The sequence below is a fragment of the Nuphar pumila genome, chromosome 2, assembly GCF_984573655.1.
Source record: "Nuphar pumila chromosome 2, dmNupPumi1.hap1.1, whole genome shotgun sequence".
NCBI classification, from domain to species: domain Eukaryota; kingdom Viridiplantae; phylum Streptophyta; class Magnoliopsida; order Nymphaeales; family Nymphaeaceae; genus Nuphar; species Nuphar pumila.
In genome coordinates, this window is record NC_143250.1 from 141981253 (window position 1) to 142008729 (window position 27477).

Consider the following 27477-nt stretch of genomic DNA (forward strand, 5'->3'; position numbering starts at 1 on the left):
GCACGAAACAATCAAGAGGAAGAGGAAGAGGAAGAGGAAGAAAGAGAAGAAGATCCAAGAAAAGATAACAAAGAGAGAGAAAGGCTTACGGCAGCGTCTCTCTCTCCTTCGACCATGGAAGACGGCCGACGCGCCCTTCCCCGTTTCGTTACGGACGCCAGGTACGCTCTTCCGCACCATAACCATCCCCACCACCCTCTCCTCCGCACCGATTTCGTCGACATCACCAACGGCATCAGCAGCGGCGGCGGTGGCGCAACCAATCTGGAGGCCTCTCCCCGCATTTACCCACCTCCCCACCTCCCCCAAGACCTCCGATTGGGGATCCCCCACCACCCACCGGTGGATTTCCGGACTAACGGCGATCGAGCCCTCGATCGGTTCCTTTGCCGGGAGGGACACCCTGATTTCAGAGGTGCCCAGGATTTCTACCCTTTTGATTCCCCTGAATTTGGTGGAACCTTAAGAGAGGATCTCCGGGTTTGGGATTCGCCGCAGGAGGCAGAGCCCTTCTTTGACCCGCACGCCGTCAGGAGGGAACGGTTGCCGATCGATTCCCGTCTGCGTCCGTCGCATAGGCTCAGGATTGAGGAAGGGGTTTCGAGGGGGAAGAGGAGTAGGGTCGTCGATGAGTTCGTTGATGTTGATGGAATTAGGTATTTTAGGGTGAGTTCGTCAGATTCGCATGGGGTTCCGGGGAAATCTCCTGGGAATCATGGGTATAACAAGGGTTATAGGGATAATGGTGGCTTTGTTGATCAATTTGGGAGATACCCATCGAATTCACCTGCGGGTAAAGGGAAGAAGATCGTTCCCGGAGGGAATTCGTATAATACCCACAAGGTTCAGGTTTTGAATTCGAAAAAGAAGATGTTGAAGAATGGAACGAGTATTGGGAAAAGGAGCAGTTTTGATCAAGAGCCTCGCACGGGGTTGGTTGCAGCACCACCTCCTAAGGGTAAGGAGGATGAGAGTTTGGGAGTTGGGGATTCGGTAGCAGAGAAGATGGTGGACCTTGACGTCTCGTTTAAATCGAATGCGTTGGTAGCCAAAGAGATTCTGTCTGTGCCTAACGATCAAGGGTCTAATGCAAGCAAATCTACGGTGGCTAATTCATGCAAATCCATGGGAGCTAATTCAAGCAAAGCCATGGTTGTGAAGAAGAAGGTGAAGAAAGCCAAGAAAGTGGCTGCCCCTGTTTCAGGTGCACCAGTTTCCATTGTGCAGAAGAAAAGTGCAAAGGCATCGGGGTCACTAACTAATCGACCTGCAGCTATGGTGGATTCTAACAAGGATAAGTTAAGTAGTTCTTCAAATGGTACCACATTATGTAACAAGCCTGCTATGGTTATCGAGGGGTCCACACCGGATTTGATTTCACAAGATTTAGGTAATTGTGGAAGCAGTATGGATGGAGCTGATGGAAATGTGAAGCAGTTGGTGGTAGATTCTGAAAAAGAAAGAGTCTGCACTTTGGATACTCATGAATTGTGCACAAAGAGTACAGAATCTGGCAAGAAAGGTGATAATTTGATCTCTGTTAATTGTTCCAATGGCACTTTTCTCAATTCTAGTGAGGAACAATGTAATAATGTGATGCACCGGAAAAGAAAAGAAAACTCTGATGATACAATTCCATTGCAACCACCGTCTGAAGATGTGAAGGCTTCAGTTTTGGAGAGAAATCCACAATCTGAAATTGTGGGTGGTGATGCTTGTGATGCTTTGGTTACAATGGAACAGTCTGAAGATTTAAGACAGAGGGCTCAGGGATTCGTGGCTTCTTTTCATAATAACAAGTCAGGCGACAACCAAACTGTATGTGTGACTTCTGAAAGAAGTGAGTGCAATTCTGTGGACAAAACTGAACCAGGAGATATTGGTCCTCCAGGGAAGAAGTTAAAGACTGATGATGGTACTGCTTTAGTTGCAAATACTGTTGATTCAATCTCTCCTCCAAAGATTCCTCGTGCAGAAATCAGAGATTTGTATATGCATAAAAAGGTGCCAATTGAACACACTGTTCTGGATGCAACCTTGCAATCTTCATCACAAGCAACTGGTGAATTGACATCTAAACTGACCGGTGTGACTTTCCCATCTGTATCAAGGGCTATCGGTCAATCAACATCTAAGTTGAAGACAGCTAGAGAACCGACCAACAATAACTTGCAGAGCACTGTAGTACCTACATCGTTACCACAGCCAGCATTTTTTCCATCACTGTCTCTAAGAAAAGGCACAAAAGCAGCAGCTGCTGCTCGTATAAAGGGATCCAGGACCTGGCATCGAACTGACAATACTTCAAATTCCACATCAGCAGGACAACAGGTTTTATCACATGCTACTCCTTTGTCAAACCAATCACTAAAGAAGCAGGACATGTATCAGAATACTTCTTATATTCGTAAGGGGAATACACTCGTAAGAAAATCGACACCTATTGGTGCTAGCCCTGTGGTATCACCACCTTTAGGGCTCCCTTTAAATCAATCACAAGTGAAAGCAAAATTTTCATCAACAACTGGCTCACCTGATAGAGGGGATAATACCGCCAGTAAGAGTGTGGGATTCAAAAATAAGATCAAGGCAGTCAGTTCACTGCCCCATGAAAATCCTGATGGAATAACCCCTATTCAGAGGCCAGATACGCCACCTCTAGCTCAAGCTGCTAAATTACCAGTCAACTCTCCACAGAGTTCCCCTTTCCCAGAGTCGCTTGAACCACCTCCTGAAAATGGATTAGGGATCTCCTCTACATCTATGATGCTGGACTCGATGAAACAGAGTGATGATGAATCACATGCTGTGAAAGCTTCAGATATTCAGTGGAACATGAACTCGAATAAAGCAAAGTTAGAATCAAACCAGGTGACTGATGTCAAGACCAAGATAAATCAATTAATTGCAGCTTCCAAACCTGTCTGTCATGGCTCATCCCCCAAAACAGAAAATTATCAGGCACTGGCCAGCACAGTTTCATGCGAACACTACTACAAGAAAAATAAGAATCAACTTGGTCGGGATGTTACTGCATCAGAAAGCCAATCCATTCAAGCATTAGTTGTTCCTGATGATGGCTCCAATTCAGAGGAGAAAAGATCTCTTAAACTGCGTTCTCAACAGAGCCGTGGTTTAAACAAAAGAAAGTTTGATCGAGGTACAGAATTCAGTATTCTTGTTCAAACTGGAATATGTAGTTGAAATTTCTCTTTTCTGCTTTATCAACTATCATAAGATCAGCGTAACTTTAGTTAATCAAAGACAGGGGAAGGATGTGTATGTAGACTCTAGAGTGAATTCAATCTTACATTTCCATCTAAATAATTACCGCTTGACATGGCAATCTTCTGAAAAGAAGAAGCATGCACATGTTTAGGACTCAAAATTTGCTTGGATGAAAGATATGTTTGCATGTTTTGATTTTCCGGAACTCATTTTTGTCCTATAATTGATAATTAATTTGGAACAATTGGAGCAGATACATTAGGTGTCATGCTTGCTTTCCTTGAGGTTTATTTCCCATTTTAATGAAAGAATCTATTTTTTATGGTTTTCACTAAAAGAACCCCCTTTTTTGTGTTTTTGACCAAAAGAAAACCTAGGCTTTTGGCAAAGATAAATTCCAGTATGTTAAAGTTTTTGATAAAAAAATCTAGGCAGTGAAGTGGTTTAAAAAAGAAAAATAAAACGATATTTGTGAAGTTCTGATAAAGTGCTTGATAATGTTGGGCATTTTCTTAAAACTCAAGGAAATTTCTTTACATTAAGCTTGGAGACAGTCAATGCATTGTGTCTATCATTACCAGGCAGTTTAATGTGCAAAACTGGCATGTCCAAGCCGTGTCGAGTCATATTAGTATTAGTACCTGTGATAGCATCCCGCTGTATTTAACAGCAATGCACCAGACTCCTGAAAGAGTCTTGGTAACATAGTGCCGAAGCACTGGAATGCCGGAAATAGATAATTTGGAACATCCACAGTTTGATTTTTCTGAGAGAAAATTCAAAGTTGTATGGTTAAAACTGAGAACCAGGAGTTGAAGGCACATCCAAACTGTAAGAAGAAAGCATAATACATTGTAGAATTGTATATCTGATGCCTTAAGTAGATAAGATGTTTCCATGGGTTGCACCTAGAAATCTCCTCGGCCAGTCCAAGTGCTAGACAAGTTTGGTAGTGGGATCTTAGGGGGACTCTTAGCCAATATTGGGTGTGGGCAAGGGGAAGGGAGAAGGGGGATTTTATCATTAACTCAAAGCACCAGTTACATAATATGAGAAAGCATACTAATGTAAATTCCCTCCAAGAACTAAGAGAAATAGAGAACAAAAATATACAATCGAGAAATGGGTATGTACACTATACTGCATACAGTAACAATTTCCCTCTTTTCAGAGGCCAGCAAAAAAGTGGTTAAAGAAAAAAAATAGCATGAAGGCATTACGTGACAACAGATAACCTACCTAAAGAAGAGAGCAAGGATGAGAGTAAAGGAGTAGAAGATAGGATGTCAAGGGCATGATGTAGAGGGTTTGGAGGTTTTTCTTGTCCTTACTAGTGTCCTAGTATAGGTCACATTCGGTTTGCTGGGTCACATGTGACTCCAAATCAAATTTGATTTGGAGTCATATGAATCAGAATCACAAGAGGCCCCTTGTGATTCTGATTCTCATATAAATGAGAAAATGTCTCTCATTTGCAAAGGCAAATGAGAGTGTGTATCTCACCACTCATTTTCTGATGTTTGTTTAGCCAATACCAGTTAGATTCATTCTCTCATTTCAATGAGAGTCCAAATATTGTGAGCCGTGGGATGCTACAAAACATGCCCATAGTCCTGAAGGGGTTGGGTGAAAAGTGACAACAGATAACCTGCCTCAAGAAGAGAGAGCAGGGATGGGAGGGAACAAAATATAAGGTAGGATGTCAAGGGAATGTTGTAATCAGTTCAAAAGTTTCTGCCCGTGCTAGCATCCTAATATAGTCCCATTTTGGTTTGTCTGGCAAGCTTCCAGTTATCTTCCCTCATCAGTCTGTCTATTCCCATGCCATATGAAAGAAGGAAACCCTAATCGACAGTGAGAGAAGAGAAGAGAGGGAGAGAGAGATTCCAGATGAAGGAGGGTTCAGTCGATCGTGACTGCCCTCTCATTCTATTTAAAATAAAGTGTAAAACATTAGGGTACGAAAATACCCTTTTTACAAAATGTTAATTTACAATACATGAACTGGATCTGGACCCGATCCATTACATAAATGGATCGGGTCAGACATACACAATGAAGTTAATAATGCCTTCTTTTCAGCCTCCCTCAAGTTGTGCATGGTGTTGGACCATGAACAACTTGTTCTTCAAAAACCAAAATCTATCCTTTGTTAACCCTTTAGTGAGGATATCAGCAACTTGTTCTTTAGTTGACACATACATGGGCTCAATCTCTTTGTCTTCAACCTTTTTCCTAATAAAATGTTGATCTATTTCAATGTGCTTTGCTCGACTATGGTGAATGGGATTGAATGACATGTTGATGGCACTTTGATTGTCACACAGCAACAGTGACCGAGCAATCGGTTCTCCCATTTCAGTCAGAAGATGTCTTATCCATGTACCCTCGGCCGTGGCAGTGGCCATCGATCTGTATTCAGCCTCAGTGCTTGATCTAGCAACCGCCTTTTGTTTTCTACTGCTCCAGGATACCAAGTTTGGCCCAATGAAGCTGCAGTAACCAGATACTGATCGTCGTTCGTCTGGATCCCCCGTCCAATCAGCATCAACATAAGTAACAATCTCATGGCCCCCGTCTGGATCTAATTCTTCCTTGCCTTTGTATACCAGCCCATCACCCACTGTACCCTTTAGGTAGTGAAGTATACGTTTGACTGCCTCCATATGTGACACACGAGGTTCATGCATAAACTGGGATACCTGATTAACCGAATATACTATGTCAGGTCTAGTAAAAGTCAGGTATTGCAACATGCCAACTAAACTGCGATACTTAGTGGGATCTCCATATATATCCTCTTCTTGCGAACTCAATTTCTGATGAATGACACTTGGAGTTGTTAACGGCTTACAATCTGTCATGCCTGCTCTGCCGAGAATGTCCAGCGTATATTTGTGTTGAGTAAGGGTAAGTGTATCATTCTTGTTATCAACTTCTACCCCAAGAAAATATCGCAGCTCTCCCAAATCTTTCATCTTAAATCTCTGATTTAATAACTTCTTCACCTGCTTAATGTGGCTTTTACAATTCCCTGTGATGATGATATCATCTACATATATCAACAGAAGAGTAGTAACTCCTTGTTCATTGTGAATGAATAATGAGTGATCCAAAAGAGATCTAGAAAAGCCATGCCGTTGTATTTCTAGAGAAAAACTGTCGAACCAGGAACGAGAAGCTTGTTTCAAACCATAGAGTGCTCTCTTTAATTTGCATACATATTTTTTGGCGTCTCGTTTTGCATACCCAGTGGGTTGTTCCATGTAGACCTCTTCTTTTAAATCCCCTTGCAGAAAAGCATTTTTTACTTCCAGCTGGCTCAATGTCCATCCATGTTTAATGGCTAGACTCAACACAATACGAATAGTCCCCATCTTAACAACAGGACTAAAAGTTTCATCGAAGTCTTGGCCTTCCTCTTGTGTGAATCCCTTGGCTACAAGTCGAGCCTTGTACCTTTCGATGCTCCCATCTGGTTTATATTTTATCTTGTACACCCATTTTGACCCAACGACATTTCTGTTCAGTGGTCTAGGCACAATCTCCCATGTGCCACATTCATGTAAGGCCTCCATTTCTTCATTCATTGCTTCTACCCATCTTCTAGAGCTCGTAGCTTGATAAAACATAAGAGGCTCATCCTCTTTACTTATGGATGTCAAGAATAACTGAAAATCCATTGAAATTTTTTTATAACTTACCCACCTGTCAAGCGGATGTCGAATCCGTGAAGATCTTCTGATATCTATTTGCTGCGAAACGGATGATCCAGATGGATCCGTGTTCGTACAAGGAATGAATGAGGGCTCTTTCTCTCGCCGAGTGTACACAATTCCCTTATACCTTGTTGGCTCCAAGTCATATGTGACAGTTTCCTTCGTTTGAGTTTCATTGGCTGAATCCTCATGTGGCTCATTCTGACTGCAATTTTCTGGACAATCTACTGTACCGTTGGAGAAGAGTTCTGAATTTAACCATGGGTAGTACACCTCAATGCTGGAGCTTGAGTTATCAGTATCCACCATAGTTGAATTAGTATCCTGATCAGCAAAGTTCATTTCATCGAAAATAACATTCCTTGATATTTTGACACGCTTACTCAGGGGATCATAACACCTGTACCCTTTGTAATCTTCTGCATATCCTATAAACCTGCATTTCAAAGCCTTATCTTGGAACTTGTGCCTGAGTGAGCTATCAATGTGCACATAACAAACATACCCAAACACACGTAATTCATGATAATCAGGTTGTATGCCAAAAAGCGAGAAGTATGGTGACTTATTTTCTAAGATACTCATGGGCAAGCGATTTATCACATGAACTGTGGAGTGGAAAGCCTCAGTCCATAATGATATAGGGAGATTGCTCCCGTGCATCATGCTCATCGCAGTCTCAACAATATGTCGATGCTTCCTCTCAGCAATCCCATTTTGTTGAGGTGTATGAGGGCAAGACACTCTTCTCTTTATCCCATTATGTTGAAGAAAATTAACAAAATCACTCGAGGAGAATTCACCTCCTCCATCACACTGGAAATTAAGAATGTTGGTAGAGAAATGATTTTGAACAAAAGAGTAAAATTTCTGGAACAATCCAAAAACTTCTGATTTGTGCTTCATAAAGAATATCCAAGTGTAACGTGAGTAACTATCAATGAAAATAAGATAGTATGTACTGCCAGAAAAAGAAGTAATTGGAGCAGGACCCCAGACATCTGAACAAATGACCTCAAATGGCCTTTAAGCTCTTTTATTAATGGAAGCAAAAGGTAAAACATGACTCTTACATAGATGACAGCTAGAACATTTTGTATCAACGACTTCTGAACTCAGACTGGACTTAGGAATAAGATTATTCATGACAAGTTTTTCAATGAAATGACGACCACAATGGCCAAGACGACTATGCCAAAGTCTTGGCTTATTACTTTCAGAAACAGTAAATATAAAATCAGAATCAAAGACTTGACGTTGATGAGGCTTCAAGGATGAATAGTTGGAATGAATGAAGGAAGGATCTTCTTGGAAGATGTACATGTTGCCCCATCGTTGTCCTTCAGCGAATATCCTCCTCGTGCGAAGATCCTTGACATAAACAGAAGAGGGAGTAAATTCGACTGAAGCATTAGCATCATCAACAAGTTTTGAGACAGAAACAATGTTCTTTTGAATATTATGAGCATGGATGACACTTGGAAGTTTAAGAGAGGATTTTGACATGTGTATAATGGCATTTTCAGTATGTGAGATGGCATGATGGGATCCATATCCTGTGACTATGCTATTCTTTCCAACATAAGGTGTAAGAGTCAAGAGCTTACCTACATCACCTGTAACATGAGTAGCTGCTCCGGAGTCGACATACCAAATTCCTTTGTCATTTTGCTTCATATTTAATCCTGCCAAGGCTGCCAACAGTAACTCTTTTACTTCTCCATCCTTTTTAGTCTCTGCTTGTGGAGCTTTCCCTTTGTTTTGGGGATTAAACCAACAATTCGCTTTAATGTGCCCTTTCTTGTTGCATAGGAAGCAGGTGGGAATGGGTCGTTGTCCCTGGACATTGGGTGTTGGAAGAATGCCACGACCTCCATAGTTATTTCTCCCTTGGCCTCCTTTTCCTCGAAAAGAACTTCCTCTACCTCGACCATAACTCATTCCCATAGCCAGCACATCTTGTGTTCCGGAATTTCCATGAGAGGTTTTAGAGGAACCTTTCAGATTCATCTCATATTACAATAATTTTGCACGAAGATCTTCAAACTTTGGAAGTTCTGGTAGACATAGTAAGGTTGTCGTCATAACATGATAGTCTGGCCCCAATCCACTCAAGGTTTGTTGTACTTTATCTTTTTCACTGACAAGACACCCAACAACCGCCAACTGATCTGTGATGCCTTTCATTTTATTCAGGTATTCCATAATAGACATGGAATCTTTCTTCAGCATTTGAAATTCTCGCTTAAGAAACATAATTCTTGCCTCAGAAATTTGTGAATATGTTTGAACTAACGTATCCCACAGTTCCTTTGCCGAACAATCATCAGGAAGAGCAATAAGGACCTCCTGTGAAAGAGTTGAAGTGATGTATGCCATTAGCGATTGATCTCTCTTCATCCAAGCAACATATTCTGGATTCTTGTGAAGAACAACAGATTGTCCTCCTTTATCGTCCGCCTTTTCTTGCGAAAGGAATTCTGGAGGCGGTGGGACCGATCCATCCAAGTGACCAGAGAGGTCCTGACTTTTTATAAACGGAATAATCTGTCTTTTCCAGGTTAAGAAATTGCAGTTATTCAATTTTTCAGAAACTAGTTTACCAAGAAAACTTGAGGATAGACATGATTGACCGTGAGTAAATTCCATTTGATGAATATGCTTGAACTGACACTTAGGTAAAAAAAAACAGACGAGGAAAGACAGATGGCTACTAGCAGGCAGTTCTCTTTAGAATCAACAAAAAATACAAAGCAGTAGAAAAAGAAATCACAGATTGACAGTGATTAGCAGGTAGCAGGGAAACACATATTCAATGCAGGGAAAAACAGCAGGAAGGAAATCACAGATCAAGAGAGGCAGATTAACAATGATTAGCAGGTCACAGGGAAAAACACAGATTAAATATAGGAAAAACAACAAGAAAACAACAGGAATTAAACCACGGATCGAAAGAGGATCGAATTTTCACAAAGGAAAGGGGAAACCTGATTTTATTAGACACAGATTTTGTTGGTAGAAACACACTGATGAAAGAATCACAGATTGATGCTGTGATTCTTTGAGATTCACGGCTGATTTTGTTGGTAGAAACACACTGATAAAAGAATCGCAGATTGATGCTGTGATTCTTTGAGATTCACGGCTGATAGGTCCAGAAGTTGGTAGAAGCACACTGATGAAAGGTTCAGAATCACGCAGATTCACGCTGGGTATTTGCTTACACAGATTCACGGCTGATGAATCTGGGCTTTCTTCACACAGATTCCAGAATCACGCAGATTCACGGCTGGGTATTTGATTCACACAGATTCACGGCTGATGAATCTGGGCTTTCTTCAAGATTCACGGCTGATAAATCCACTCTGCTGACGCTGATGGACTCACGCTGGGATTTGCTCACACAGATTCACGGCTGATGAATCTGGGCTTTCTTCACACAGATTCACGGCTCACGCAGATCCACGCTGGGCTTTCTTCACGCAGATCCACGCTGGGCTTTCTTCACGCAGATTCACGCAGATCCACGCCTGGCTCTGATACCATGAAAGAAGGAAACCCTAATCGACAGTGAGAGAAGAGAAGGGAGGGAGAGAGAGATTCCAGATGAAGGAGGGTTCAGTCGATCGTGACTGCCCTCTCATTCTATTTAAAATAAAGTGTAAAACATTAGGGTACAAAAATACCCTTTTTACAAAATGTTAATTTACAATACATGAACTGGATCTGGACCCGATCCATTACATAAATGGATCGGGTCAGACATACACAATGAAGTTAATAATGCCTTCTTTTCACCATAGTCATCATATCGTTTTTTTCTTGCAAACAATTGCTGTGGTGAAAATCAATTCTTTGGTTATGTGTTCATTTTTCTTTAGCCTAGTCTACCACCAAAAGTGCCTTTGCTTCTATATCTTCCTTCGCATGTTACATGCTCTCATTTGTTGAAATTTGCAGATGTTTTGCCCTTCAATTCTAAGAGATTTGGATGTTTAATATTTCACAGCCAGCAAAGCTAACTTACATAACCATTGTATTTTGAATGTTACAAATTTTATTGTAGCTCAGTTCAACTTCTATGCAAGCCTGTGAATAGGTATGAAATAGAAACAGAAGAAGCTGTTTTTCAGATTTATTCAGGCAGGTATAACTCTAGGTGTGTGTGTGTGTGTGTGTGTGTGTGTGTGTGTGTGTGTGTGTGTGTGTGTGTGTGTGTGTGTGTCGGGGGGGGGGTGTATACGATTGTTCTGTTTCATCTTATCAACAAAGGAGTTGTGTATATTACTGCAATTTGAATTATGACTAGCAATTTTAAATGGTGAACTATGATAATGTTTTCAAGTTTAAGATGAGGATTTTTCTATGTAATGGCACTTGAGTCTTTGATTCAGTGGATCATCAACATTTTACCCTTTTTTAGAAATATCTGCTTGATGGTTTAATTTTTATTGAGATCTTGATTGGTTTCATATTTATGCAGTTTCTGAGGTTCAGAGTGGCAACCCTCAAAGGACATTAAAGGTTTGGACACTAAGCGGGACTCAGTCACAGTCTAAGGAAACTATTTCCTTTCAGAAAAGATTTGTTCTTCCATCACTTGTTCCTTGGAAGAGAAAGACATATCATACTTTTTATGGAAGGAGCATGGTGTCCAGTGCAGTTAGGAACTCATTATCCATGATCAGGCATGTAAACTTTTCTTAGTTGCTTTCAACTTTTAGTTCAGCATCTGTCATTCTTGCCTTGTTGCAGCTATGATGTTCTAGATTCCAAAGAATCTTTTGACTACAATTTGTGGTCAATATTTTTAGGCTGTTGCTGTTATCTCAGTAGAGCACTGCTAAATAGTTACTACAACTTTATCATAAACGGCATATATCATCTCATGATGTTCTGTGGTTGTTATATTATTATAGATGCCATGTCATCTATGTAATACAATTTATTGGTAATACTTTATTGATGTTGCTATTCCTTCAGTAGAAAGCTACAACTATCACGTAAAAGAGACACATTGTACACGAGATCTAGCAATGGATTTTCTCTGCGCAAATCAGCAGTACTCAGCATTGGAGGAAGAAGCTTGAAATGGTCAAAATCCATCGAGAAACGCTCAAAGCAAGCTTGTGAGGTTAGTGTCGGTTTTAATGTGCATATATAGATGAGATCTACCCTTTCTCCACATCATGGATGCAAAAAAAGAAAAGTGTGCATATGCATACACTCATAGACAATATGCCAGCATGCACACATTCATATTCTTTTATCCAACTATCTTTGCCTCATGATAATTTTAAAAGTTAAAAGGTTCATTCTAAGTGGAGAACATGCCCCAAAGGGGTTCGGCGTTGTAGGATGGGGCCTAGGCCGCTAGGCAGGCGGTCTAGGTTCAAATCCCATGGGCGTCATCCCTTGCACAAGCTGAAGCGTGACGACTCTCCGGGGGCAATGGGTAAGCCCACGGATTTTTACTCTGTCAGGACAATGATCATAAGTACGGCAGGCAGAGCCAGCACGGCTAGGTCTATGATCCTGGGGGTAGTTTCTCTGTGTAAATATCAAAAAAGGTGGAAGCACACACACACACACACAAAAACACAGTTATAGGGCTGTCAAATGGGTTGTTTGGTTGGTGGTTGGTTGTGATCCTACTAAGGAAATGGAGTCATCAAACTTGCATGAAGGTAAGATCATGTCAGAGTTACCAAATGCTCCTTAGTTAGGTTGGAAGTTTGCTTCCCAGAAACTCGCTTCGGAAGCATGATACTCCTCGCTTGCAAAACTTAATGGGAATCTTGATTCTCCTATACTTGTTTTTAGATTTTGACAAAAGTTTAGTTCTTACTTCTTACACTAGAAAATCATGAAATTTAAGATTAGTCGTTTTATTTTTAGTTTTTTGTCGCTTCTCATTCTATTTGAATTTCACTTTCCATTCAATCATTTCACTTTCAAATTGATTTCTCACTTCTTGCTTCCGCTTCCTGTATCGATTCTCACTTCAGCTTCCTAGTCTAGCAACCTTGGATCATGTTAGGTTTACCCCAGGTTACCAAGATACAAAGTGAATGCTGGAAGCTAAAGCAGTGAAGTGAGCAGTTTAAAAATGTGTGAAGCATGAAGCATGAAATGTTTAAGAAGCATCAAGGAAATGTTTAGAAAGCGAGATTGGAGGCAATGTGAAGCAATGTAGCCGATGTAGCAAAACCACCATTTCTCCTACTAAGAGGATTGAGCTAGTAGAGCAGCTTAAAACTTTAATTTGTTGGAATCGGTTGATCAACCATGAGAGGCAATAAGAATCAAGAACACCAAAGGTTTTATTGAAAATTTTATATAAAGATCGAATAATCAAGCTGTTGAAATGTGATGAGGTCTTTTGATATATTTATTGGTCTAAGATTCATTTTGGGAGTGATAAATCACTTGCATTAACAAGTTGAAATGTGATGAGGTCTTTGTACTTGTATTTTTTGACGACATTCTTGTGTACTCTAGGACTTGGGGGGAACATTTGGATCATGTAAGGCATGTATTGGGGGTGCTAAGGGAGCACCAATTGTACGCTAAGAGGGCCAAATGTAGCTTTGGGCAGACCCAAATCGAGTACTTGGGACATATTGTAACAAAGCAAGTAGTGGAAGCGAACACCACCAAGATAAAGGCCATGGTGGAGTGGCCTACCAGCACATCAGACTTGAAGGATCAGCATCCATTACTAATATTTTTCTGTTTTTCATGTGATTAACAACTTATACTGAGTGTATTTCCTGATGTGTTGTTTTTTTGTACTATGTTTCATTGGTTCTTAAATATTACAATACCATATTTTTCTTTTCTCATTGATTGAAAAGCACCTGATCACACCAATAGTTAACTTATTTGCAGCAATCATTCCTTGAACCCGTTCTTTTGAACTTTAAATGTGTTTTTCTTTTTTCCATTTCGATTTGTAAACAAAACAATATCTTTTTTGCATGTTCATAATAACCATATATTAGGCTTGTTAACTATTTTGATTCTTTTTGTTTCTTTCTTGTAATAGGAAGTTTTGAAGGTTCTCTGCTTGTTTCACTGTTAGCTACCTAAATGTTGGACTATGGCATCTATATTGCACCTATTCTAGGATAATCTTACCTAATGATATTTCTGCATTTATTCTTTATTAGCAATTGATATATGTTGATAGCGGTTCACAGGAAGCAACATTTTCTTTTGCTGCTGTGGAAAAAGAGAAAAGAAAGAAGGGTGCTGTTGCCACTGGAAAAGTTGTAAAACACGCCTCTCGTAAATATGCTTGTGGTACTGAATTGCAGCCAGGTCAGCTAGCTTTCCTTATGTTTTGCTGAATCTAGATTTCCATCTGTTCTGGATTTCTTATCTTGCTATAATGCAGCAATTAGTTTTTGATAATTAGAATACCTTCATGACCTTGATGCTCTGAAAGGACTTCATCTGTAAATTAACAAAACTGCATGGTTTCTTATGCATTATGAGAGGATGTAGTTGTACTCTTATTGTTGCAGGGGAACGGATCTACCGTGTTGGTTCAGTTCGATACAAAATGGACTCATCTAAGAGAACTCTTCTGCGGATCCCTGGTAGTTGTTTCTCTGGCTTTTCCTTTTTTCATTGCGACAGTTTTGTTAGTATCTGGCATGTCCTTTTTATATGCAATTTCCTGTGTCCTTTTGCCCACATCTTTATATTAGTCATTCATATGGATGTTGGATTATTTGTTAGTAATCAAGCAACTTGTGGACGTGACAGTTATTTCATACATGCCTGAGTTGGCTTGTTCATGGAATGAAACTTTGAATATTTTGTCTAGGATGTAATATCTTAGTTATAATTCCTTGACGTGTTTAATTGTATCCAATCTCATTATGTGTGGTGATAGGATACATGTGTAAATACTCATGCATATGTGCACACATCCAATGGTCTGGGTTCATGTTGGCTATGGGTTGCCAACTCAGCCTAGGTGTTTAAGGCCAAGTTGATCCATTTACAGAGCCTCACCCTGTAACACCAATTCATTATGATTTCTGAATTCCAGCATAGGTCATGCATATGTTTGTTGAAATGGTGGACAAGAACCATCCTGAATATGCTGTAATTCAAGAAAGCAAATTTCTTGGGATGCTTTATGCGCCTTTATGTTTTAAATATCTCTCAGCTGATTACTCCAGAAATCATTTCTCTCTTAAGATTTATCTAGGTACCTTCTTCTTTTTTTTATGACGAGGAACCCTCACCAAGAACCGGGTCACTTAATGACCAAGATCCCAATTTTATGCAAACAAAAGTTGCACGTCCTTGGACTAAAGCCAAACAAAGCAACAAGCTGGTTCTATCTGAAAAATGTATTGATTATTTAGAATCTTTAGATTAAAATGACTGAATACAACAACAACAACAACAACTACGCCTTCATCCCAAAACAATTGGGGTCGGCGATATGAACCAAAAAAGGAAATCATTCTGGGTCTTCCACATGAATCCTTCTCCTCCAATCATTTCTATCCAATGCCATGTCCTCGGTGATTATTTAGAATCTTTAGATTAAAATGACTGAATGAATCTTATATATTTATATAGTCTGTTACCCAATTATGATTATATAGCTTATATTCATTCTTGATAGAAGTATCAAAGGTAATGTGATGAATTTGCATTTGAGGTGATCTCACATGACATGACAACACAGATCATTCTTTTCGACTCTTGGGCTTTGTTTCAGAGAAACAGTTTTTTCTGTTCACTTTTCTTCTTTTAGGAAGCTAATATGAAGGTTGAAATTTTTCATGCCAGATATTTTTGAGAATGGCTCTTGATAATGTGAAGTAGTTGAATGACGAGACATTAGTTTATGCCTTTTCTTTGATACTGTTATGTAAATTTTTTTTAGCAAATTAATGCACAATGAGAATGGTTTTAATCAGCATGAATAATGAGGGCTTGCTGAGGTTGCATGAGTGTGCTTCATGCCTCTTTGCTTTTTAAAAGGAACTTTGCTGCCTGTCTAGATGTTCCAAGCATCTTGTTTTTGAAACTCTCTCGTAATGCAACATTATCCACTTTTTCTCTCATTATTGGTCTGAATTAGGGCTTGTAATCTTGGTTGGAACTTGTTTGCGATCCTGATGGATTACTGTGATGGTAAAGTGGGTGCTGGAGCCATTTCTTTCTTTGCAGTTTGCATATCAGAGCAGTAAATAGTTCAGGCGTTGATATTCTCTTTCTTCATTATGATACAAATGGCTTAAAAGGTTGAGAGTAAAAACTGTACCTATGCTGTTTTTCTTTACAAATGATGGCTTTCTGTGTGCTTCAGATGAAAGTGTTTCAGCTCCTGTTGATCAATCATCTGAAATGGGTACCAAGCTATCTTTTGTTCCAAGGAGGTTATTGATTGGAAACAATGAGTAAGTGCCATATTCCTATTGGTAACATTTAATTTCTCAGAATCTATGGTTTTTGTGTTGCTCTTGTTTCCTTTTTTTCTCCTGTTGTGGATCATATATGGAATCATTGGTGCTGGCTTTTGCAATTTCATGGTTGAACTTGCAACCTTTGACATCAACTGAGTTCTGCCTCATTGGTGTATAAGTGTGCTGCATAGGTTGGTGGGTTTTCAGACCATTGCTGTAGTCATTTTTTTATTCTTTGTGGGGTTGTCATGAGTTTTTTTTTTTGGGTTAGAGGGTGGTCATGAGTTGTTGGCATGGGCTGTGGCTGTTTGTTAGGAGGAAGGGTAGCACTGGAGTCTCTTGGTGCATCAAGTTCCAAAGTTCCCAAGAACAACTGTAACCCTGATTCTGTGATGCCCTAGGATGACCTTGTAGGTTTGGAGGAACTTGTCAGTTATCACCATTACTACTTTTTGGCAAAGCTGGATCCATACTTGATGTCCTTTCTCTCTTCTTGGCAATGTTAAATAATATGTAATAACCTAGGCTAACTAGGAATTAGTCTTTTCTTTATTTTAGTGAGAATAGTTTAGTTAGAATACCTTTTTTACTTTTTATTTTTTACCTTTTTGACTAGTCAACTTTTTGACTTAGTCAAAATGCAAAGAGACGTTGGACTCCCAACGGCTCTATTTAGAGCCGTTGGGAGCCCAACGACTCCCTCTTCTAGCCTCTCAAAATGTGTATAAATATGGGGCTTTGCCCCCTTTCCATGTATTGTTTTCTAGAGGGTGATTCCCAATCAATAAAAATATATTTTTTCTTTGTTATTGCATACCCTTTTTTGGGTATTTTGTATGAACCTTTGTGGTTCTTGTGAGTGATCTTTGGTTGGAGATATTTGAAGTTTCGATTGATGGTGATGCAAGAACTCATCTTCTTACAACTGTAGAACTTTCGTTTAAAAAGGACCAAAAGGGTGTGTTTAACATACTTTGAACTTCTACCAGCTATATGTGGAAGTGAATAATGTGTACCATTGAATTTATTTTGTCTAACTGGATAAATAATATGTACTTTTGTTAATTGAATAGATATGTACAAGTTGGGAGTGGTAACAAGCTTGTAAGAGATTCAAAGAGGTTGACTCGTATGCTGGCAAGTGAGAAGGTTAAATGGAGTTTGCACACTATTAGATCACGCTTAGCCAGAAAGAAACAATACTGTCAGTTTTTTACAAGGTTTGGAAAGTGCAACAAGGATGATGGAAAATGCCCTTACATTCATGATCCTGATAAGGTGGCTGTCTGTACAAAGTTCTTAAAGGGTTCTTGTTTCAATGAAAATTGCAAGTTGACCCACAAGGTATTGAGTTGGTTCATTTCTTTTTTCTTTTTAAATGATTTGCATGATGTGTTTTTCTAGACTATCACATTACTTGGCCAGGTCATACCAGAAAGAATGCCAGATTGCTCATTTTTCTTACAAGGTAATTAAGATCTCTATAGATGTGTCATGCATGTTTCAATTGCTCTAGATATCTCCAATTTGCTGCTGGTGTCTTGACCTGCATGGTTGTAGCATTACAGCAACTTGGAATTAAGGATGACTCACTGAGTTGGATAGATGTGTAGCCAAGTTATACCAGATGTTTTTCATGATGATTATTGATTGATTCTGTGCAAATAGCATGTCTGAACCTTCTTTTCATTGCTTCATATTTTACTATTATAGAAAGATAAAGGATCTGTGATAGCCTCTCTCTCTCTCTCTCTCTCTCTCTCTCTCTCCCATGCACATGCATTCACACACATACGAGCTTCCTTGAGCAGGTTTTTGTAGCAATGAAAGTCATCCCTGCAGACATGTAGACGTAAATCTTGATAAACATGTGTGCTCTTTGAACAGGTTTATGTAGCAATGAAAGTTGTCCTTACAGACATGTAAATGTAAATCCTGGTGCATCTATCTGCGAGAGGTTTCTCAAAGGTTACTGTGCTGATGGTGATGAGGTTTGTCTTAATTGGATTCGCTGTATATATTTGACATGTTTCAAACTTTTAGTTCATGAAAAACAGATTATAACTTCACATGCATAGGAAATTTAATTCAGCATAATTGTGCTTTCTTTCTATGCATGGTTGTGTTACATACATACATACATACTGTGAATAATCCTTGCAAACAATCAAGTTTTCAAATAACTTGATACTTCAAATACTAAGACACAAAATAAATGTGCAGTGTTTATAAGCTTTACACCACAAAAGAAGTGCAATAAATGCAGTGTTTATAAGCTTTACACCACAAAAGAAGTGCAATAAATGCACGGTGTTTATAAGCTTAAGGAGACAACTCCTTACTGTAAAACATTCCTTCAATGGACTCACATAGCCTTTATTTATAAGCACTTAAAGAGACGTTGGGCTATTCCCAACGGCTCTTATTAGAGACGTTGGGAATCAGCCCAACGTCTACCTTTTAAACTGTGTACACTTACAGAAATATTACATAAAAGAACAAAAATAAGAAATAAAAAAATTACAAAAATAAGAAAAAATAAAAAGGAGGAATTACAATCATATTTAAAAACATGAATATGCGTAAAATGTAGAAATGACTAAAATACCCTTACAGCTAAAGAAATATATATTTTATATATATAAGTAGATGGATACATGTACATATATATGTATATGTATCTTCTTTTATATATATAAAATATATATAGAAAATACATTGTCTTATGAATTACAATTTGACACCCCCCTCAAACTTAGGGCAAGATGACCAAAAGTTTGCCAAGGAGAAAATTGAACCGCGGAGCACACAAAGCTTTGGTGAAGAAATCTGTCAACTGATATTTTGAAGTTACATATGGAAGATCTATAACTCCTTTCAGATACGTTTCCTGAATATAGTGACAGTCCATCTCAATATGTTTAGTCCGCTCATGAAAAGTATGATTTTTTGCAATGTATATTGCACTCTTGTTATCACAGCATAGCTTGGTGGGCCTTTCTATTGAGATCCCCATGTCTTCTAATAACTGATGAATCCATATAATTTTCATGGTAGTAGTCGCCATGACACGATATTCAGCTTATGTTGAGGATATAGACACTTTTTGTTGCTTCTTACATCTCCATGAAATCAGCGAGTCTCCTAAAAACATACAAAAACTAGTGATGGAGTGACGGTTATTTGGGTCACCTCCCCAGTCAGAGTCAGTATAAGCAATTAATTTTAATTCAGAAGAAGAAGATAAGAATACTCCCTTGTTTAGTGTGCCCTTTATATATCTCACAATCCGCAAGATGGCACTCATGTGAAGTGATGTTGGTGCATGTTGAAACTGACTTGTAGTATGAACTGCATGAGAGATATCTGGTCTAGTAATACTCAGATACATCAAAGATCCCACAAGCTGTCTGTAGGGGTGGGATCAGAGAGAGAAATACCATCATCAATCTTCATTTTGGCTCCTACTATAGCAGGAGTTTCACAAACCTTATCATCCGTAATACCTGACCTGTCAATAATCTCAGAGGCAAGCTTAGTTTGAGATAAAAAATACCTTCTATGAGAGTATGCTACTTCAATACCCAAAAAATAAGTTAGAAATCCCAAATCGGACATTTCAAACCTATCCTTCAAAATTGATTTTATGCTTTTAACCCCTTTAGAATCACTTCTGGTTATAAGTATATCATCCACATATAAGAGTAGAATGACAATCCCTACATTGGATTTTCTAACAAATAAGGCAGTGTCAGTGAAACAGGAAGAAAAACTATTTTTTAACATTACAGAGTTAAATCTATCATACCAAGCCTTGGGGGCTTGTTTTAAACCATAAAGTGCTTTTCGAAGACGAAGCACTTTCTCTTTGGGAGTCTCCATTCCTGGTGGAGCATCCATGTATACCTCTTCATTCAGATCACCATTTAAGAAGGTGTTTTTAACATCCATTTGATAGATGTTCCATTTGTTGATTAAGGCAACGATAATAAGACATCGAACAATGACGATTCGGGCCACAGGGGCAAAAGTTTCTTCATAATCAATCCTGTATTCTTGACTATATTCCTTTGCAACTAATTGAGCCTTATATCTCTCAAGAGATCCATTGCTCTTAGTTTTTACCTTAAATACCCATCTACACCCTATTGCTTTCTTACCCTTAGGAAGATCTTGGAACTCCAAAGTCTTTGCCCTGTTGAGAGCTGAAAGCTCACATTCCATTGCTTTCAGCCATTCATCATTCTTTTTAGCTTCTTTGAAGTTTCTGGGTTCTATATAAGAATGAATGGCGCTAAGACAAGCTCTATGTTTAGGAGTAAACGAATCATATGAAATAAACCTAGAAGGCATATTTCTACTTCTCTCAGTTCTTCGTAGGTTTTCATCATTTGTTGAATTGGACCCACTAGGTTCACTGAATTTTTCAATTGCACTCCTAAAACTGTTTCTATCTCTATGGGTATATGTTATAGGATCTCTCAATGCTCCATTTCTATGTTGGGAGATAGGTGGATGAGAAGAGTCATCTTCTTTATCATTGACGTCATTATGAATGAAATCGTCATCACTATCATCATCATGTGCTAACATTTCAAATAAAAAAGAGTAATCCATGTTTTCTTCAAAGGGTTCACTCCTTTCAAAACCATTAACATTTTTCAGAAAACTCACATTTCTGGAAACATATACAACGAAACCCTTTTTGGGTTTCAGAATATCCAAGAAAAGCGCAGACAATGGCTTTTGGTGAAAGCTTGTCGTTCTTGTCAGTAAGAACGAAGCATTTACAACTGAAAATTCTCAACCGACTATAGTCGGGTTCTTTGGTATACAGTTTTTCAAAAGACGAGATATTGTTCAAGTTTTTAGAAGGTAGCCGATTTATCAAATAGACAGTTGCTAAAGCCGCTTCAGCCCAAAAACCTTTTGGGATGTTTTGAGAAACAAGTAATGTTCGAGTTGTCTCTATTATATGTCTATGCTTCCTTTCGGCTAATCCATTTTGTTGAGGGGTTTTCGGACAAGATCTTTGATGAAGAATACCATGACTTTCAAGATAATTTTTGAATTCACTTAAAAGGTATTCTCCACCAGAGTCAGTTCTAAAAATTTTTATATTCCCATTAAATTGATTTTTAATCATCATATGATAGGTTTTAAAAATCGAGAAAACTTCATATTTGTGTTTAAGAAAATAAATCCAACAATATCTTGTGTAGTCGTCAACAAAAATAACATAATATGCAAAGCCTCTTTTTGATAGGACGGGTGCCGATCCCCATACATCCTAATGGATAATTTCAAAAGGTCTTGTTGTAAATATAGATCTTTGACAAAAAGGCAATTTTTTCATTTTTCCAAGAATACAGTCATTACAAGTGAAATCACTTTTACATAGATTTTTAACAAAAGGTAAATAAGAAAATTTTGCAATATTTGGATGTCCAAGTATCTTGTGCCACACATTAATATCCTTTTGTTGGGCAACGTTACAAAACGGGTTCTTTGGAATTTGAAGGGAATCGACATAGTATAGATCACCCTTCCTAGAGCATTCCCCAATCAATCTCCCAGACCGGCGATCCTGTATCCAACATTTGTTAGATGAAAACTTTATATCACACCCATGATCTGAGAGTTGAGAAACGGAAAGCAAATTTAAGTTTAATTTGGGTATAAATCTAATTTTTGGAATAAAGAACCCTTGTTTTTTAAAATTTCCTATTCCTTTTACTTCAAGAGATGTTGCATCCGCGTTTGAAACAAAAGATGGAGAGGAATTTTTTTGAGTATTCGAAAAAAGAACTAACACTTGGGGTCACATGAAAAGAAGCACCCGAATTTAAAAGCCAAGAGGTCTTACCGGGAGGAGAAGAGGTTGACATGGCGGCTCCGGAAATAGCCCATTTTAGAAGAGGTTGAAGTGCATCCACGATTTGTTGTAATGAGAGAGCTCTATTTGAAGATGACGAGCACTCTTCCTTTTGAAGTTGGGATGTAGTAGCCATGGCAAGTAACTTTTTTCACTTTGGGCAAATAGGCTTGATATGCCCCGGTTCCTTACAAAAATGACATAAAAGCTTGCTATAATCCTTCTTTCCTCCTTGATCACTTGAGTTTTGATTCTTGAAGTGAGGAGGCTTGTAGGTCCTTAAGTTGCTCCCCGATCTTGAGACGACATTAACTCCTTCATTTTTTTCATTATTGGAAGGTGTAGCTAGAACACTTGGGTTGTTCTTGCTTATACCCATACGAGTCTATTCCCCACTTAGTTTAGTAATTACATCTTCAAGAGAGGGGGAAGTGAAGGCGGATAAAAGAGAACACCGGATTTGTTCGAATTCAGGCCTAAGCCCATTCAAAAAATCAAAAAATCTTTCTTCTTCCAATTGTTTATGACGAAACTCTATGGCTTATCCACTCTACTTGGGTTCGAGCATAGCAAACTCATCCCAAATAGAAGAGAGTTCGGCAAAATACTCTTATAGTCATCTCTTCTTGATGAAGAGTTAGCACCCTCTTTTAGAGGTAATATTTATGGGATAGGTCCCTAGAGGTGTACGTCTTCTCAAGGTACTCTCACGCTTGAGAATCCTTCTTAAACTTGATAATATTGACGTTAATTCTTGTTTCTACGGATGAGAAAATCCATGAGAGGATTTTAAAATTCCTCATCTCTCATTCTTCATGCTTTTTGGTGTAGTCTTCAAGCGCCTTGACTCTTTCTTCGCCTTCAAGGATTTTTATTTCTCCTTTCTCCATCAAAGTTATCTTTGGCTCCGGTTCAGGAATCGAGCCTTGGACATAACCCCAAAGCCCTTTTCCTTTAATACGAGCCTCCATGTTTCCTGCCCAAACGTGATAGTTGGTCCAATTGAGTTTGAAGCCGAGAGAAAAATGAGTCTTTTTCACCCATTAGAGAGGAGAGACGATGAAAAAGAATATGTACCACAAAGGATTTTTAGACCTTTCTTGATAGAAGACTCTTCTAAAATATTGGATGAACAAGCGGATCCACTCCAATCACCAAAAAATTGAAGGCATGCTTTTCGAGGCACCCGAAAAAGTGAGAATCCACACGATCTTTCTTTCTCCAACCTTGCTCTGATACCATGTGAATAATCCTTGCAAACAATCAAGTTTTCAAATAACTTGATACTTCAAATACTCAAGACACAAAATAAATGCACAGTGTTTATAAGCTTTACACCACAAAAGTGCAATAAATGCACAATGTTTATAAGTTTTACACTACAAAACAAGTGCAATAAATGCACAATGTTTATAAGCTTAAGGAGACAACTCCTTACTGTAAAACATACCTTCAATGGGCTCACATAGCCCTTATTTATAAGCACTTCCTTGGGCTATTCCCAACTGCTCTTATTAGAGACGTTGCCCAACGTCTACCTTTTAAACTGTGTACACTTACAAAAATATTACATAAAAGAACAAAAATAAGAAATGAAAAAAATTACAAAAATAAGAAAAAATAAAAAGGAGGAATTACAATCATATTCAAAAACATGAATATGCGTAAAATGTAGAAATGACTAAAATACCCCTACAGCTAAAGAAATATATATTTTATATATATAAGTAGATGGATACATGTACATATATATATATATATATGTATATGTATCTTCTTTTATATATATAAAATATATATAGAAAATACATTGTCTTATGAATTACAATTTAACATATACATACATACAACAACAACAACAACAACTACGCCTTCATCCCAAAACAATTGGGGTCGGCGATATGAACCAAAAAAGAAAATCATTTTGGGTCTTCCACATGAATCCTTCTCCTCCAATCATTTCTATCCAATGCCATGTCCTCGGTGAGGTTCAAAGCATTCATATCCTTTCCTATCACCTCCATCCATGTCTTCCTAGGCCTACCCCGACCTCTTTTAACTAATATATTTTCCCATTTCTCCATCCTTCTAACTGGAGCATCATTAGGCCTTCGCCGAATATGTCCAAACCACCGTAAACGATTCTCTCTCATCTTATTTTCAATGGGTGCAACGCCTACCTTCTTATGTATCTCCTCATTCTGAATCTTATCTTTTATTGTATTTTCACACATCCATCTCAGCATACGCATCTCAGCTACACTCATTTTTTTAATATGATGTCTCTTGGCAGCCCAACATTCCGTACCATATAGTAAAGCAGGCCTAATAGTCGTCCTATAAAACTTTCCCTTCAACCGCAATGGCATTCTATGATCGCACAACACTCCAGTTGCACTCTTCCATTTCATCCACCCAACCTTTATCCTATGATTTACATCTCCATCAATTTCTCCATACTTTTGAATGATAGATCCCAAATATTTGAAACAATCATCCACCGATATTTCTTGCTCACCAAGCTTCACTACACTCCCATCACTACTTCGTTGCTTACTAAACCGACATTCCATGTATTCTGTCTTACTCTTACTCAACTTAAAACCTCTTGCTTCCAATGTCTGTCTCCATAATTCTAACTTAGCATTAACCCCGACTCTAGACTCATCAATCAAAACAATATCATCAGCAAACAACATACACCACGGCACATTTTCTTGAATTGATCTCGTAAGCTCATCCATCACTATAGCAAATAGGAAAGGGCTTAAAGCAGATCCTTGATGTAACCCAACCGTTATAGGGAAATTGGTTGTCACCCCTCCACAAGTGCGGACATTGGTTACTACTCCTTCATACATATCTTTAATTATACTAATGTACTTGAGAGAAACATCTTTCTTCATCATTGTCCACCAGAGAACGTCCCTAGGTACTCTATCGTATGCCTTCTCCAAATCAATAAAAACCATATGCAAATCTTTGTTCCTCTCTCTATTTCTCTCAATAAGTTGTCTAAGAAGATGTATAGCTTCCATAGTTGATCTTCCAGGCATAAAACCAAATTGATTCTTCGATATCATGACAACCTTCCTCAACCTAGACTCAATCACCCTTTCCCAAAGTTTCATAGTATGACTCATGAGTTTTATACCACTATAGTTTGTGCAATCTTGTATATCACCCTTATTCTTATATAGAGGCACCAAAGTACTCTTCCTCCACTCATTAGGCATCTTATTTGTCCGCCAAATCTTGTTAAAAAAATTTGTCAACCATTCTAAACCTTTCTCTCCCAAGCATTTCCAAGCCTCGATAGGTATACCATCTGGGCCAACTGCCCTTCTTGATTTCATTTTCTTCAAAGCCTCTGCAATTTCTTTCTTTTGAATCTATGTATGTATATGTGACATGGATATAGCATCATCACTAGGGTTCGCTAATTTATCAATCCACTCAAGTCTTGAAGATATTCAAATTCACTAGAAATAAATAAACAAATGGATACAAAAAACACTAGATTGCCACATTATTAGTTGCAAATATCTAGAACAAGATGGGATTGGAATTGAGAAACAAATACCTGTATGATACTATCAGCCACTTAATATTCCAGTTGTTTCAGATCTTATTGAGGTAAGACTGAACTGACACTAAACAAATAAAGCATAGAGAAAAGGTTCAGCAACAGGTTATAAATACAGAATTACCTGCAATGCTAGCATACACTGACATTCCAGTTGTTTCAGGTCTTACTGGCATACTTTCTTCAGTCAATCTCTTGTATAAAGTGTATGATTTGTGTTGGAATCAATAGTCTATCTGTGCATCTATTTTTTTCTTTCTTTGGATTTGAAGATATCCAGAACGGTGGAACAAAAAAGAAACGGGCTTAGACTTGTGGTTTGTGCCATGATCTTGACAGGAATTTGTGGCCACAAGAGACTACTATGTCACATGCATTTCGGTGATTCCTATTCCAGATAGGTGGTCCCCTTTCTTGTCTCATCTTGGCTAACCCGGGTTTGTCAAATCAATGGAAACTGTCATCTGGGATTTTTCAGCTTGGGGACGTTGGAGATTGCCTTTGACGCAGCTTGCATACTAGATGTGTTGGAACTTTGAAAATCTTTCTATGCTAGTTGTGTACAGTTTTTACATGAATGTTGGGCAATATGCGATGTTTATGACTGGTAGCAAGCTTATCTTGTATCTAGAGATTGTTAGAATTTTGTTTGTGCCCTCTGTCAGCCTTTGAGCTGATTGAAGCATGTTTAGGTGCAAATGACTGCAGTTGTCTGCAGTGTTATGTTATTGCTAAGAATCACTTTGCGTAGTCCATTTCTGATAAGAGGGTAAGATGTTACCCGGGACAAAGATGTTCATGGAGTTTCATATCTGCCTTTAGGTACTGATATACCCAGCCTTTAAGTTGATTGTCTCATTTTTGCAATGCAGTGTGATAAGAAGCACAGCTATACCTGTCCAGAATATGAGGCAACAGGAATCTGCACGCAGATATCCATATGCAAGCTTCATCACCCAAAGAAAGCCAAGCCTGGGAAACAATTATGTCAGAAGGGTCGGAAAAAGACCAAGGACCGTTATTTTATTTCCAATCTTCTTGATCTGGAGAAATCTAGAACAGTTGTAACTAAGAAGCAAACCATGGAGAAAGCCCTCGACGATGGTTTTGTTTCTGATGGCAAATTTGTTGATTACATCAGTCTTGATGTAGATGATGATGATGAAGCAGTACAGCCAATCTATCTTTGGGCCAATGAGACATCTATGCCTGACATTGTCTTGGACTCTCCAAAATCAGATCTTGATGTAGTCATAAAACCCATCCGTTTGATGCAAAAGAGCGAAACGTGACGATGGTCTCAAGCCAATTTGTTTGGAGTTGTATATTGATACAAGGGTGTATCATACTTCAGTCATTTTTAGTGTTTCTTCCGTGTATTGTGGGTTGAATACACTGATGTAATTGATTATTTCTTGTTGCAGTTTTTATGGAGAGCTGCATAATTCCAAGTGATGCTCAAGCTTCTTCATCCGCCCCGGCTGGGTTGTTAAGTTTGCCTGCAGGTTAAGGATCTTCCTGGTGTATTCAAGAAAGATTCCTGCAGCATTTGGAATGTAAAAGAAGACCACAGAACTTTGTATTTTGATATTAGATTATGGGCAATCTCACGCCGGAAAATAAAAGTAAAAA

At 38.6% G+C, this 27477-nt stretch overlaps 1 protein-coding gene across 6 annotated transcripts; it reads left to right on the plus strand.

The window, feature by feature from the left end:
* On the plus strand, nucleotides 1–27477 carry LOC149847385 (uncharacterized). 6 transcript variants are annotated; one of them, XM_089996986.1, is made up of 11 exons: nucleotides 1–3160; nucleotides 11431–11635; nucleotides 11931–12081; nucleotides 14150–14270; nucleotides 14477–14551; nucleotides 16288–16378; nucleotides 17458–17728; nucleotides 17810–17852; nucleotides 18272–18375; nucleotides 26718–27142; nucleotides 27270–27477. In XM_089996986.1, the coding sequence occupies exons 1-10, from the start codon at nucleotides 115–117 to the stop codon at nucleotides 27135–27137; spliced, it is 4527 nt and encodes a 1508-aa protein (XP_089853112.1). In that variant the 5' UTR covers nucleotides 1–114; the 3' UTR covers nucleotides 27138–27142; nucleotides 27270–27477. The 6 variants fall into 6 exon arrangements, 4 of the variants coding, with proteins under 4 accessions (XP_089853112.1, XP_089853111.1, XP_089853113.1 ...); XM_089996985.1 differs by having other exon boundaries at nucleotides 26718–27477; XM_089996987.1 differs by lacking the exons at nucleotides 26718–27142; nucleotides 27270–27477 and adding an exon at nucleotides 26185–26631.

Coding starts and splice junctions, on each gene's coding strand:
- LOC149847385 (XM_089996985.1), top strand. CDS start 115: ATGGAAGACGGCCGACGCGCCCTTCCCCGTTTCGTTACGGACGCCAGG. Junction 3,161..11,430: donor CAAAAGAAAGTTTGATCGAG/GTACAGAATTCA, acceptor ATATTTATGCAG/TTTCTGAGGTTCAGAGTGGC. Junction 17,853..18,271: donor TTGCTCATTTTTCTTACAAG/GTAATTAAGATC, acceptor CTCTTTGAACAG/GTTTATGTAGCAATGAAAGT.